Below are 14,033 nucleotides of genomic sequence, written 5' to 3' on the forward strand. Positions count from 1 at the left end.
AATAAATATAATTAAATAATAAGTGATAAGAGCAAAGTGTGTTATTGGTTGTCATTAACCCTTTGTATTAAAATACATCTTTTTGATCTTTTATAAATGGGTAAATTACACGAATAGTCCCTATGGTTTAGGGTAACTTGCGCGTTTGGTCCCTAACTTATTTTTTTAACTCGGAAGGTCCCTACTGTTTGTTTTTGTAACACGCTTGGTCCCTATCTTACATAAAAAGTCTATTTTTCCCTTTATGTTTTTAATTTATTTAAATAAACACACCCCCAACTTCACCTCTCACCTTACCTTACCTACCATACCATTTTTTTCATATTTAAATAATTGTATTTTTACATAAGATAGGGACCAAACGCGTAACAAAAACAAACAATAGGGACCAAGCGTGTAACAATAACAAACAGGAAGGACCTTCCGAGTTAAAAAAACAAGTAAGGGACCTAACGTGCAAATTACCCAAAACCATAGGGACCATTCATGTAATTTACTCTTTATAAATTGTAAGGTAAATTCACATCTATTGTTCTATTAATCTTGATAACTTTAACTTATTAATAACATATTATTTTTGTAACTTTAACCACAAAAACCATATGAGAAGTTTAAAAACTACATACATAAAATGAAAACAAAGTTAAATATTACACCATAAAAATAAAATGTAAAAGTATCAATCTAATAGACTCGTTCGTTTCATTCAAAGTAGTGAAATTTAACCAAAATCAAATCAAATAGGAGCATTCTTATTCGGCTTAACAGAATCAAATTACTCAAAAAAAAATATGAATCAAAACAAATCATAAAAACCATTATATTTTGATCATTTTTACGCGTTTACAGTGAATCTAAACAACTCGATTTTGATAACTTCTTTAACCTGTTGCTAAACTTGGGTGGCCCTACTGTAAACGTGGTAACAAAAAAAGGCTGTGGACGTCAGCATGGGTTCATTGCATACATCATCATTGAAGTTTTTCATTTTACTTGGTGGAGGCGTTTTAGTATAAGCCCAAATTTGACTCATTAACGCAATTGGTGTATCTCATTGGAAAATGGCAGGATATAAGAGTCGTGTAAAACATACCAAAAGGCAACTTCAATGAAGGTGATAATTAATTTCTTCAATTATTATACACCAACGATCGTTATTGAAAATTTATATAATCATCGTTTCAAATATATACAAGGACAAAATAACTTTATGTCAAGTACATTAAACACGTTAGGAAGCTGAACACAAAAGATAATGTTTTTACATAAGTTGAATTTTTTTGGTTCTCCTAAAGATATATAATAACAACTCAAAGAATAGACGATAAACAAAATGGCTATTCTATTTACACCAACGATATTAATAAACAAAAAATTGTAGGCTATTGCTAATCTACTACTACCTAACTGTATCTATTTTAAATTTTTAATAACATAAACAAACTACATCCACTTACAAAATTGAGGCCTTTTATTTTAAAAAAGCCAAATTTAGCTTTCAATCAAAAAACCAAGTCACGTGCCAAAAGGCATCATCATAAATGTTGCGTACAAAGACCACTCTTGAATCTTGATTCCATCTTTTCACTTCGGTTGGAATGTTGGTTTCCAGTCTTCAATTAGACGGAATGTTGGACCGCTGCAGTAGAAACCTGTCCAAATCAAATATAAATTAAATTTTTTAGAAAAAAAAATGGTTGTCATAAATGCTTCAATATTTATGTATAGTCGAAATCGTCCATAGCAATAAGTTTTAGCATGAAATCAACCTAACTCTAGTTTTGTACATGTATGAATACGAAATACAATTTCACTTTCATTGTTTTCTTATCAAGGAATTTTACTTTAAAAACTCAACCCAATTATAGCAAAATAGTTTCAAAATTTTCTTTTAACATTAGTCCTTTGAAAAACCTATCCAATTATAGCAATGAAATTCCCTTTTTCATTTGGATGACATTGCTATAACTGGATAAAATTTTCAATAACAAATAAATGAAAGTACATTGCTATTTCTTGCATATATAACCCAAAAAAAGATCATGCACCTGATTCAAGACAAGTTGTGTGTCTTGACTGAATCTGATTCACTCAGATTCAACCAGATGAACCCGAGCTCCTTAATTCCATTTTTCAGTTTAACTTCCTTTTCTTTTTTCCATCATGATTGTCTACAAAACTTTCTCTTGTTCACGAGAAATCTTATCTTCTTCAATACGTTGCAACAACTCCTCACAAGCTTTCAAAGAAGCAGCTGTAAATCTCTCCATAGCCTCAAAAACAAGTCTTAAATTCGTTTGAGCACCAACACTTTTACTAGTCTCACTCTGATAAACAGCTGAAATCCCATTATCATCTCCAGAACTACCAACAACAATTCTTTTATCAAGAACCTGCAACTCCTTATGAATCTTCACATCCTCCCTCTCCAAATCCTTAACTTTCCTCTCCATATTCTTATGCATCACAAGCCTCCTTCTCATTTCCTGCTTATCCCTTTCCCATAACTGAAGCACAATCCTCACAAAATCCCTCATGGATTCCACCACTTCTTTATCTGAAATCCTTTCCATTGCTTGTGCCCATTGGTTGCATATTATGAACACAGTTGGAGCTCCGATTCTTGAAGGGGAAAATGGAACAGGTCCATCTGCTGTTTCTTCAGGGATGTAGAGAAGACATTTTAGAAGCCAGTTGTTTAATGATGTCACAAATCCCTTTTGTGCTCCAAACCAACAAGAGAATCTAAGAGTCCAGTTTAAAAGTTCATGTTCAAGTTGTAATGTGGCTTCAAGACTATCATCACTGGAATGTTTGTGAGATGCAATCGCGTCTAGTCTTTTAGCAGCTCCAATTGCTCGAGTTTGACTATGGTGACACTCCAGCATTGACCTCCACATTCTTGTTAAACTAAAAACAGAGATTCATTAATCATAAATCAGATAAAAAAAACGGAATTTTTAGTGTATTATTACATACCCTTGAATGAAGTCATTTAGCTGTGGCCATAACTCATCGTCTCTTAATCGGTTTATTTGCTCAGAGATCTTATCGACTACTTGAATTGCAATTCTGATTTTGGTTGAAAGACTTCTGACTAAAGTTCTTGTAGCATCAACTTTGTGTGGTTCTGCACCTTTTTCATCTAAACGTTTTAGTCTTCTGTTCTTTTCTTCATGGAGTAATCTCATTTTCTCTTCAATCTATATCATGAAAAGATTCAAGATTCAAGATTTAAGAACAGCATCCATGGAAATTAATAATGATAACATACCTTAACTTCCTCGAACAATTTCTTTTCCCAGAGATAGAGCTTATGTAAGGTGGATGAAAGATGTTGAGACTTTGTTCTTAAATCTATACCAGCATCTAAGTTGGAAGGATCGGTGGTTTCTGCAGATGTGTATTTAGAAGCTGCGATTGCTAATGATGGTGAAAAGACGTTCAACATCTTTGAGGGAACTTGATAGGCGGCGTGTTTTCTGTTGTGTGGAACTTTTCCGACCTCAAGCATCTTAGCTAGCTCATTGCCGGATTCTGAAGCTCGATCAAACTGGACTTGAATTTCTCTCACCACTTCGGAATCGCTTTTAAAGTCAGCAAGAGGTTTTTCCGATCTAGATGTTTCTTCTTTATCAACCACATGAACTTCAAATTCCACTGGTTCGTCTTCTACCACAGTTGGGCCACTTCTGTAATGCAACTCACCACCGGAACTTTTCTCACTATCTTCATCAACGACAGCCGCCTTCTTTGAATCACCTTTACCCCCACTTCCACCGCCACCACCACCACCACCACCACCGCCTCCACTATCAACGAACTTTGGGATTGAAGAATGTATTTCCTTGACGACTTCTTCCTGGAAGTAATCTTCGTCTTCCAAATCAGGAATACCCTCTTCTTCTCTCACCTCTCTTGAATCGCGACTTGGTGTATAGGGAGGATAATAGCTCTCGAAGGTCTCGAATGGATTTAAGAAGTCCCACGAGGAGCTTGGTGGCGGGGGAGGGGGAGGAGGTGGAGAAGGTTTTGAGTTAGAAGATGATGCTTCTGCCTGTAAAACCGGCGGCGATGAGACGCCACCATATGGAGGTTGTCGAGAAGAAGAACCGAAAAACTCACCGTAGTTAGAGTAATTGTTGTTATATGAGGAAGAATTAGGGTTTTGATAATTATAATTGTTGTTATAATAGGATGATGAGGAAGAAGCTTCACCGTAATGTATAGTCTCCGGACTCATTGGCCGTTGCTGGTACACTACAGACGGAGTCGGTTGCTTTCTCATAAAATTCATCGTGTAACGACCAGGAGCATAACCTTCCGGAGCATAACCCGCCGGTGGATAATCTGGCGGGGGATAACCGGCCGGTGGGTAGCCTGATGGAGGATAACCGGCAGGGGGATAACCTGACGGTGGGTAACCGGCAGGGGGGTAGTTTGATGGAGGAAAACCTGACGGAAGATAACCGGAAGGAGGATAACCAGAAGGGGGATAAAAGGGGGGAGGATAAGAAGAACTTGCTGTATCATGCTGATCATTATATGTTACATTTTCGTACGGCCGATGCCGATGTTGATGCAACGGAGAACCCCCATTTACTGAGTGTAAATGAATGGAACCGTCATCGTCCTCGGAATCTTCATCGGAATCAGAGTGAAAGTGAAGGTGAGATGAGCCAGAATTTGAATGCGAATGATCATGATGCTGATGCTGATGATGATGAACAGGCGCAGTAACGGGCGGCTTGGAAGACTCTCCCTTCCTTTGAGGAGGAAGGTTAAGCACCGGAGACGGAGGAGTATCACCACCGTGACCGTGCACGGCGGCGGAGGAGTGGATATCAAAGAAACGATGGAGCGAAACACCGACGTTCTTGAGAGAGTGACAATAAGCTAAATGAGCTTCCGCAAGAGCGTAGCGTTGGTGGATCGCTTCGTCGAGGAAGGTGCATCTCTGCCTGCAGAGCGCCACCGCCGGTGACTCCTCGGGCTTGGAACCCACACAGCCCATACACTGTTTGTTGATAAAAATCCAATCTTTTACGAAATTGGATTGAAAAAAAAGGACAGGAATTGAGTGATTTTCAGAGGGGGTAGATTGGAATTAGGAGGGGGATTGGATTGAAATTTTAGGGATTCGAAGAGAAAGGGGAAAAGGGGGCCGGTGGAGGAATCTTTGACAGCGGGGAATATCTCGTCGGTTTGTAGGAGTAGCGGACAGAGAGAGAGAATGCATCGTCGGTGTGTAGTGTGTGAGAGAGAAAGGAGTGTGAGTGTACTTTTAGTTTTAGAGAGTGAAAGTGCGTGTGTATGTCGAAGCAGGTAGTACAAGTATGTGCGCATCTATGGCCCTTGTATTTTTCCCTATTCACTACTTTGCCTACTTAATTTCATTTCACATACAATACCGGTGGAATTACCATGTTACTATGTTTCTCAATTCATCTCACAAAATTTCTACTTTTCAAAAAGTGCCCAAGTTAAACGGATAATGTGTCGTTTTTTAATAATAAAATTAATCTTTAGGATGGACTTTTGATTTTACTACAATCGACGCAAATAAGAAAATATGATAACTACATATGTCGTGGACACATCTTAAATGATATGTCCATCTTAAATGATATGGTCTCACTCTATATTTAATATTTATCAAAACCATAGGGTTATGTTGGAATCCAAGTATACGATATAGAACACTTTTAGTAAGAAGTTTATTGTTAGTAATTTCAACAATTACAAAATGGAGGATTCGATGCCTATCATAGAATAGTACATCGAACTCTAATTTTAATAAAAAAATATAAAGATTGATGAATCCATTTATGTATCAAGTGTTAGGTTGTGGGGAGTGATTACAGCCAAATCACCGGCCAACACACCGCCACGTAGGTATTTTACCATTTCACAACCAACCCATTAGGTTATGGAAATGGTGTTAACCGGTGGGTTAATAGTGAAGGGGCAAAATGATGAGAGAGAATGAGAGAAAATGTGAGGGGAAATGAATGAACCAATCAAAAGGTTGTCTTTTTCCGTCTTCACCACCACTAGAAGTCACTCCACACCCAAACCACCAGTCCATGTGGTGGTCTTCACCGGTGGGTTAGTGTGTCACATGTATGTCACATAGGAAACTCACATGTGGGTTCACAACCACTCCAGGTAGCCTTATAGACAAATTATCCCCCTTGTAGATGATTCAAAACATATGTTGAAACACAAAAAGGAGGAGTCGTCTCTTGTACAAAGTGGCAACCACTTATCTATTGAAGAATCCATATGGGTTCAAGAAAAAATGTAAAAGAAATGAGAAAGAATACGGTGTGTAACATCCATGACTTTTACACCAAATGTAAACTTTTTCAATCATAAATAAAAACCGTAAAGCATCGTTTACAAAGATGTTTTCAAATCATTTTCCATCAGAGTGTCCCAAAAATCATAACATAAGGATGAGGAGCGGTACGGTCACGCCTTCGCCTTTCCATGGACTCCTGAAGTACCTGAAACAATAAACTGAAAACTGTAAGCCCGAGGGCTTAGCGAGCTACCCCCAAAATACCAATACCACACTAACAATACCATATCAATAATAATCAATCAATCATCATGTATACGGGGCCATCGGCCTGACTGGACCGCCCTACCGGGCCTATAGTCTATATGAATCTATCCCGAGCCTTCGGCATGACTGGTCCGACACGTGGGCCTACAGTCTCCCCGGACCGCTCATAGGGTATGTTGGCCTTCAGCACAAAGCAAGACCACCTCAACCCGACCAACAAGCAAATAACCATGTGCGCATAGCTATCATATACTGGCATATACAAACATCAAGCATATCTATCTCGCTGATCATAATCATAGAATTCTCCTGTAACTAGAGTACCGACCTATCAGGTCACTAACACACCAATCCCTACGGATCATAAAAGCATAACATACTGTCTACCTCGATTCCGAACTAACAAATCATAACCACATGCAACATACCATAACAATAACAACTAAAGGGTCGGCCTTGGTGTCGTAGACCCTATCGATGTAGTGAGGATAACTCACCTCGCAGATGTCGACACAAAAGGTATACTCCAACTCTCGGATCACTTGACACAGGTTCCACCACCTATCATCATAGTACATCATACTCATAAGTCCTTAACCTTACAAGGTACTCCATAAACCACTAGTCAACCCCTGGTCAAAGTCAAAGTCCACAATCAAGGTCAACAGTCCCTGTTAACCTTAACTCGCCGAGTACCCTTGGCTACTCGCCGAGTTCCCTGAAGTACATTCCAACTCGCCGAGTCATCGGAGTGACTCGTCGAGTTCCTTTGATCCTCGATCAAACTTAAGGTCACACGTCGAGTTCCCTCCTTGCAACTCGACAGATACACACACATACATAATCTAGGGAAAACTCATCCGACTCACCGAGTTGTTCTTCAACTCGTCGAGTCTTATCGTGATCTTCATCGGGCTCGCCGAGTTGTTCATCCAACTCGTCGATTTCACAGCCATCTTCATGTGACTCGCCGAGTCAGCCTTGCGACTCGCCGAGTCCATTCAGTCCTTTTTCCATACAGACTTGATTTGAGCCATGCAGCGGCCCCAGATCACAGATCCAAGCTTCTAGGGCATACTTATCACGTAAAGTTGCAAACTTTACGTGCATGCATGTCTATAAAGGCTCTAAATGTCTATTTTAAGTTCTTAATGAAGCTTCAAGTCTAAGAGGGACCTCAATCACAACCAATACAACAACTTTATGATTCTAGCATCCAAGGAGGGTCCAGCTCCGAAGTTACAACCTCAGATCTAGCCCATAGCTCATCCTTTCAACTTAATACTTCACCAAAAACCCTAAAACTCAACAATGGAAGAGATTCACAAGAAGAAAGGCGATTTGGTTACCTCCAGAAGATGATGACTGAGATAAGAGCTGATTTCCACACTCCATTTGCTCTAATACCCTTCTCCTCTAAGCCTTCTCTCTCCAAAATCCTCTTTTCAAGCTTCAATCACACAATGGCACACATACACACACGTATTAGGGTTTTAAGGGCTCTCAAAGACTGTAAGGAGGCCAAAGGAGGCTGAGGATCCTTTAAATATGGGTGCAAACCCCGGGATTTAGGGTTTCATCTGCCAGATCCTACTCACCGAGTCCCAAAGTGGACTCGTCGAGTAGGTCACTTAGCACGCGGTCTCACCCCGTTGCTACTCGACGAGTAGGTCGACCGACTCGTCGATTAGGGCTTTATCCAATAATTCTTATGTAATTAATACCTTAGAATCGGGGCGTTACAACTCTCCCCCACTTGAACTAGACTTTGACCTCGAAGTCCGCTGGAATAAACAATGTCGGATAATGCCCGCACATCTCCGCCTCCGGCTCCCATGTCCACTCGGATCCCTTCCAATGTTCCCATTGTACCTTTACCAAAGGTATTTCCTTGTTCCGCAAAATCTTCTTCTTCCTTTCCAAAATCGCCACAGGCCTTTCCACATAGTACAGGCGCTCATCGACCTGAATGTCATCCAACGATATCACTGCCTCTTGGTCCATAATGCATTTTCGCAATTGCGAAACATGAAATGTGTTGTGGATCCGGCTAAGCTCATCCGGAAGTTCTAGCCTATAAGCCACCCTGCCAACCCTGGCGATAATCCTGAACGGCCCAATGTAACGGGGACCCAATTTTCCCATCTTCCTGAAGCAGATCACACCCTTCCAGGGTGGAGACCTTCAGAAGAACCACGTCACCCACCTGAAATTCCAGCTCAGATCGGCGTCGGTCGGCATAGCTTTTCAACCGGCTCTGAGCGGTCTGCAGTCTCTGCCTAATTTGTTGTATCATTTCGGTAGTTTGCAGAACTACCTTTGTCCGACCCATCACTCTGTGCCCAACCTCGCCCCAACAGATTGGGGTCCTACACTTCCGCCCGTACAACAGCTCGAAAGGCGAGGCGCCAATACTGGAATGATAGTTGTTGTTGTAGGCGAACTCTGCAAGCGGTAGGTGGGAATCCCAACTCCCACCGAAATCAATAACGCACGCCCTCAACATATCCTCGAGGGTCTGAATGGTCCGCTCACTCTGCCCATCAATCTGCGGATGGAACGCCATACTAAAATGCAGTCGTGTACCCAGTTCCTCATGGAACTTCTGCCAAAAACGGGAAGTAAACCTGACATCTCGATCGGAAACGATAGAAACTGGAACCACATGGTGAGAGACAATCTCCCTGACGTACAGGTCGACCAACTTCTCTGCTGACGAACTCTCCCGTATGGCTAGGAAATGGACACTCTTGGTCAATCGATCCCCGATGACCCATATGGCATCAAACCCCCTTGCCGTCTTCAGCAACTTCGTGATGAAATCCATCGCGATCCGTTCCCATTTCCACATGGGAATCTCTAGAGGCTGCAACTTACCATGCGGCCTCTGATGCTCGGCCTTGACCATCCTACAGGTCAAGCACCTCTCAACGAACCAAGCGATATCTCGCTTCATGCCAGGCCACCAATAACTCGAACTCAAATCACGGTACATCTTGGTGGCCCTGGGTGAATCGAAAAACGAGACTTATGAGCCTCCTCCATCACTGTCTTCCGGACCCCTCCGGACATCGGAACCTAAACCCGACCGTAACGGGTCAACAATCCGTGGCTATCCTGAAACCGGGCGCTTTCGCCCTTAATCCTCTCCAACTTCCAGTTCTCTGGTCTCATGCCCTCAATCTGAGCATCCCTGATCAAACCCACCAGTGGGGAATCCACCGCTATCCTCATACACCTGGCTGGGGTTGAGGACCCAGCTGACTTGCGGCTCAGAGCATCCGCAACCACATTCGCTTTACCAAGATGGTAAAGGATCTCGCAATTCCACATCCAGCCACCTGCGCTGCCTCATGTTCAGGTTCGGCTGATCCATGATGTGTCTCAAACTCTTGTGATCTGTGTATATAGTGCAACGGACTCCGTATAGATAGTGCCTCCAAATCTTGAGAGCGAAAACCACGGCTCCCAACTCAAGATCGTGCGTGGGGTACCTCGTCTCATGCGGCTTAAGTTGCCGCGATGCGTAGGCTACCACCTGTCCTCTCTGCATGAGGACTGCCCACAAGCCAGTGATGGATGCATCACAAAATACCACAAAATCCTCCACTCCCTCGGGGAGTGTCAACATTGGCGCCTCGCATAAACACTGCCGGAGGGTCTCAAACGCCCTCTGTTGCTCAGGGCCCCACTGGAAATCCACCCCCTTCCTTGTTAGACGAGTAAGGGGTACGGCGATCTTAGAGAAATCACGAATGAACCTTTGATAGTACCCTGCTAAACCCAAGAAACTCCTGATATCAGAGGGAGATTTCGGGGTCTCCCACTGCATAACCGCCTCCACCTTGGCCGGATCGACCAAAATCCCCTCCTGGTTAACGAGGTGTCCGAGGAACTGGACCTCTCGTAACCAAAACTCGCATTTCGAGAACTTAGCATACAACCGTTCTCGCCTCAGAACTTCCAGCAGCTCCCTGAGATGCTCCTCATGCTACTCTCGAGTCTTGGAGTACACCAAGATATCATCTATAAACACAATGACCGAGCAATCAAGCATCGGTCTGCATACTCGGTTCATGAGATCCATGAACACTGCTGGCGCGTTGGTGAGTCCAAACGGCATCACCACGAACTCGTAATGACCATAACAAGTCCAAAACGCAGTCTTATCCACGTCTTCCTCCCTCACCCTGACCTGGTGATATCCTGATCTCAAATCAATCTTAGAAAACCAAGTTACACCCTGCAGCTGATCGAAAAGATCGTCTATCCTCGGAAGCGGATAACGGTTCTTCACCGTTAACTTGTTCAGCTCCCTATAGTCAATGCACATCCTGTGCGAGCCGTCCTTTTTCCTAACGAAAAGGATCGGTGCTCCCCAGGGTGAACTACTCGGACGAATAAACTGCTTACCCAACAGTTCCTGCAACTGAGATGACAACTCCTGCATCTCTGGCAGTGCCAGTCAGTACAGCACCTTAGCGATAGGGACCGCACCTGGCACTAGATCAATTCTGAACTCAACCTGCCTCTCCGGAGGCACTCCGGGTAACTCCTCTGGAAACACATCTGTAAACTCCCTCACCATCGGAACCTTAGAAACTGAGAGCTGCTCTCTAACCCGCACATCCATGACATACGTCAAATAGCCGGCACACCCGTGCTGAATATACTGTCGAGCCCTGGCTGCCAAACAAAACCCTGATCCCAACCTTGTGCCCTCACCATATACTACAAGTTCTCCCCCACTTGGGGTTCGAACCACCACTCGCTGCCCCTCACAGTCGATCATGGCGCCAAAACGGCTAAGTCAATCCATCCCTATAATCACGCCTACATCCCTCATGGGAATAGTAATCAAATCTATCGGGAAAGGCACCCCGAAAATCTCCAACTCGCATCCCCGGAAGACCGAAGAAGTAGAGACCCCGTTCTCATTGGTGATCGAAACCCGCAATTGACACTCAAGATCATCTATCGGTACAATGAACCCTCTAGAGAAGGTCTGAGATACAAACGATCGACTCGCCCCTGAGTCAAATAATACCAAAGCGGGCAAAGAATTCACTAAAAACGTACCTAATCACAGGTACAATCAATAAGCATAACACGAATACAATAACTGAGACAAGGAATAGAAAACGTACAAGCAACCACATCTGGTGCTGACTTGGCCTCCTCGGCCGTGAGCTGGAAGGCGCGAACCTAAGCCTTTGGAGGCTCCACCTTGACTGGCCTCCCATCTCCAATCCTCCCAGCAGCTGGCGTGGAACCCTACGTCGGCTTGGCGGCGAGCTGCGGACAGTTGGTTTTCACATGACCAACCTGATGACAATGGTAACAAATCCTCATATTTGCTGGAGGGGTGGACTAACGGCAATCCCTGGCATAGTTCCCCTCCTTGCCACATTTGTGGCACCCACCTCCTGCTCGACAAACCCCCGAATGAGCCTTGCCACACTTTCCACAAGTACGGCTCTGATGACCCCCGGACCATGTATCAGCGGTTTTAGACTATTTAGGCGTCGGCTGAGACTGTGTTGGTACCTGACGCTGCTCCTTCAGCTGCAGCTCTATCTCCAACTCACACCGTCGTGCGGCTTCCTAAAGGTCCAGGAGGGTATCACATCGCTGAGTAGACACAAACTATCGAATATCAGTCTTGAGCATACTCAGATAATGAGTCATCTGAGACTGCTCTGAAGAAAACTCCGGGAAAAACATAGCCCTCTCCGTGAATATACGGGTAATCTCCATCACAAACTCCCCATCCTGCCTCAATGTCAAAAACTCATGCGCAAGCCGCTCCCGCTCAATGCGTGGAACATAGCGGGTTCAGAACATATCTTTGAACTGCTCCCAAGTAACAGCAGCCCACTGATCATCAATATACGACCCCAGTCGTCAGTCTCCACCAATCCTTTTCCCCAAGCCTCAGCAGGTTCAGGGCACACCTGACCTTTTGGTCAGCAGGACATGAGCACGTGAAGAAACAGCCCTCCACGTCAGATAACCACCTCATAGCCCTAATCGCATTCTGCGTACCATAAAACGTCAGGGGCTTCGTATTATCGAAGTCCCGGTATTGGAAAGCCATGTCGGTTCCTCCTCCAACCCCTGCCGCGGTTACAGCCGAAGTGGCTGTAGCGGCAGCTGTCTCTGCTAGAGCTGCATATCGCTCATCAAAATACTCAACTATCGCGGTCTTAATCGAGCCAAACATCTCTGACAGCTGCGCTCGGAACGAGACAACAATCTCGTCGTGCATGATCTCCCTGATCCTGGCATCCAACTCCACGGTCCCTATCTGAACCACGAGCTCAGGTGCTAATGGCACCTCCAACCCTCCGTCTCCCGACCCCGATCCTCATCCTGATCCTGATCCGGATCCCGAAGCAACACGTCTCGTCACCACCATACTGGAATATATACATACAAGTCATCAGATAAATAACATAATGTCGGGAGACCAAAACCCCAAAAACCCCAGGGGTTGTGATTTCCTTGCTACGCGTATGGGTCCTGTGCTTTCAGTAGTACGGGCCCATACTACCTTCCACACCTACCCATATTTGTCTCAAGTATCATCACAACTCCCTAACAATATCATCAACATAGGAATGCGCCCAACCCTCACTTCTAGGGGAATACCAAATATCTCACATCTAGCCTCACCACTTATCACAACTCTCACATCCATGAAACTTCCATCATCCCCTGCAGCGATGGTGCATGCTAGCTGCACGTAACGCTGGACCCCATAGACTTTCGAATATCTAATCCTACACTATGGTCGAATCAGACATTCTCAGGCTATAAGATCTTGATTATACACAGTCGTGATGCATACACCAAACATCTACAATTATGATGTCAATTCCATGTACAAGAAACCCTAGGCTAATAGGCATCATATGTTCAGGAAAGGCTATCATGCGATTCCTGAAGATCCCTAGCCTAGCACTAGCATGTTGTTCTTACATATCACTACAAGAAAAAAGGCCTTTTACGACGCGCAAAATACGACGCTCATTGATCTATGTTACGCAAAGGAGAGTGACATTAGAAAAATGTCATCTCTTCAAAAAATTTAAGGATAGAAGACACGCATTATTGCGCGCCCTTAAATTAGTGTCTAAAAAAACACGGAGGGCACCTATAATAAAATGCGCGTCGTCTAAGGATGTCGCTTTATAATTTTTAATGGAACGCGCGTTCCATCCTTTAACAGTAGGGGGAAATGAAATTCTGAAAAAATTAAAAATCCCGCCTTCCTTTTTTTTTCTCCTTTCCCTCTTGCCCTGGACGCTCCTTCCTTCCCCCTCCCGACATTGACTGCTGCTTACTTCTTCCCTCACTTCTACCTACTGGAACCACCATATCTCCCACTCGATGTTGAAATTGTTAGAAAAAGCCCTAATTATACTCTCAAGTCTAAATACAGAAAAATAGAAGATGGTGA

General features: G+C 43.7%; 1 protein-coding gene across 1 annotated transcript; it reads right to left on the minus strand.

The window, feature by feature from the left end:
* Positions 1–1,218: 1,218 nt before the first annotated feature.
* LOC111882344 (nitrate regulatory gene2 protein) lies at positions 1,219–5,316 on the minus strand. The gene is made up of 4 exons (XM_023878703.3): positions 3,275–5,316; positions 2,980–3,203; positions 2,049–2,910; positions 1,219–1,652 (listed from the first exon to the last, which is right to left on the minus strand). Exons 1-3 carry the CDS (start codon positions 5,012–5,014, stop codon positions 2,172–2,174), a joined length of 2,703 nt encoding a protein of 900 aa, XP_023734471.1. The 5' UTR covers positions 5,015–5,316; the 3' UTR covers positions 1,219–1,652; positions 2,049–2,171.
* Between the last annotated feature and the right edge of the window lie 8,717 nt (positions 5,317–14,033).

Source organism: Lactuca sativa, chromosome 3 (assembly GCF_002870075.4).
Source record: "Lactuca sativa cultivar Salinas chromosome 3, Lsat_Salinas_v11, whole genome shotgun sequence".
Taxonomy (NCBI): domain Eukaryota; kingdom Viridiplantae; phylum Streptophyta; class Magnoliopsida; order Asterales; family Asteraceae; genus Lactuca; species Lactuca sativa.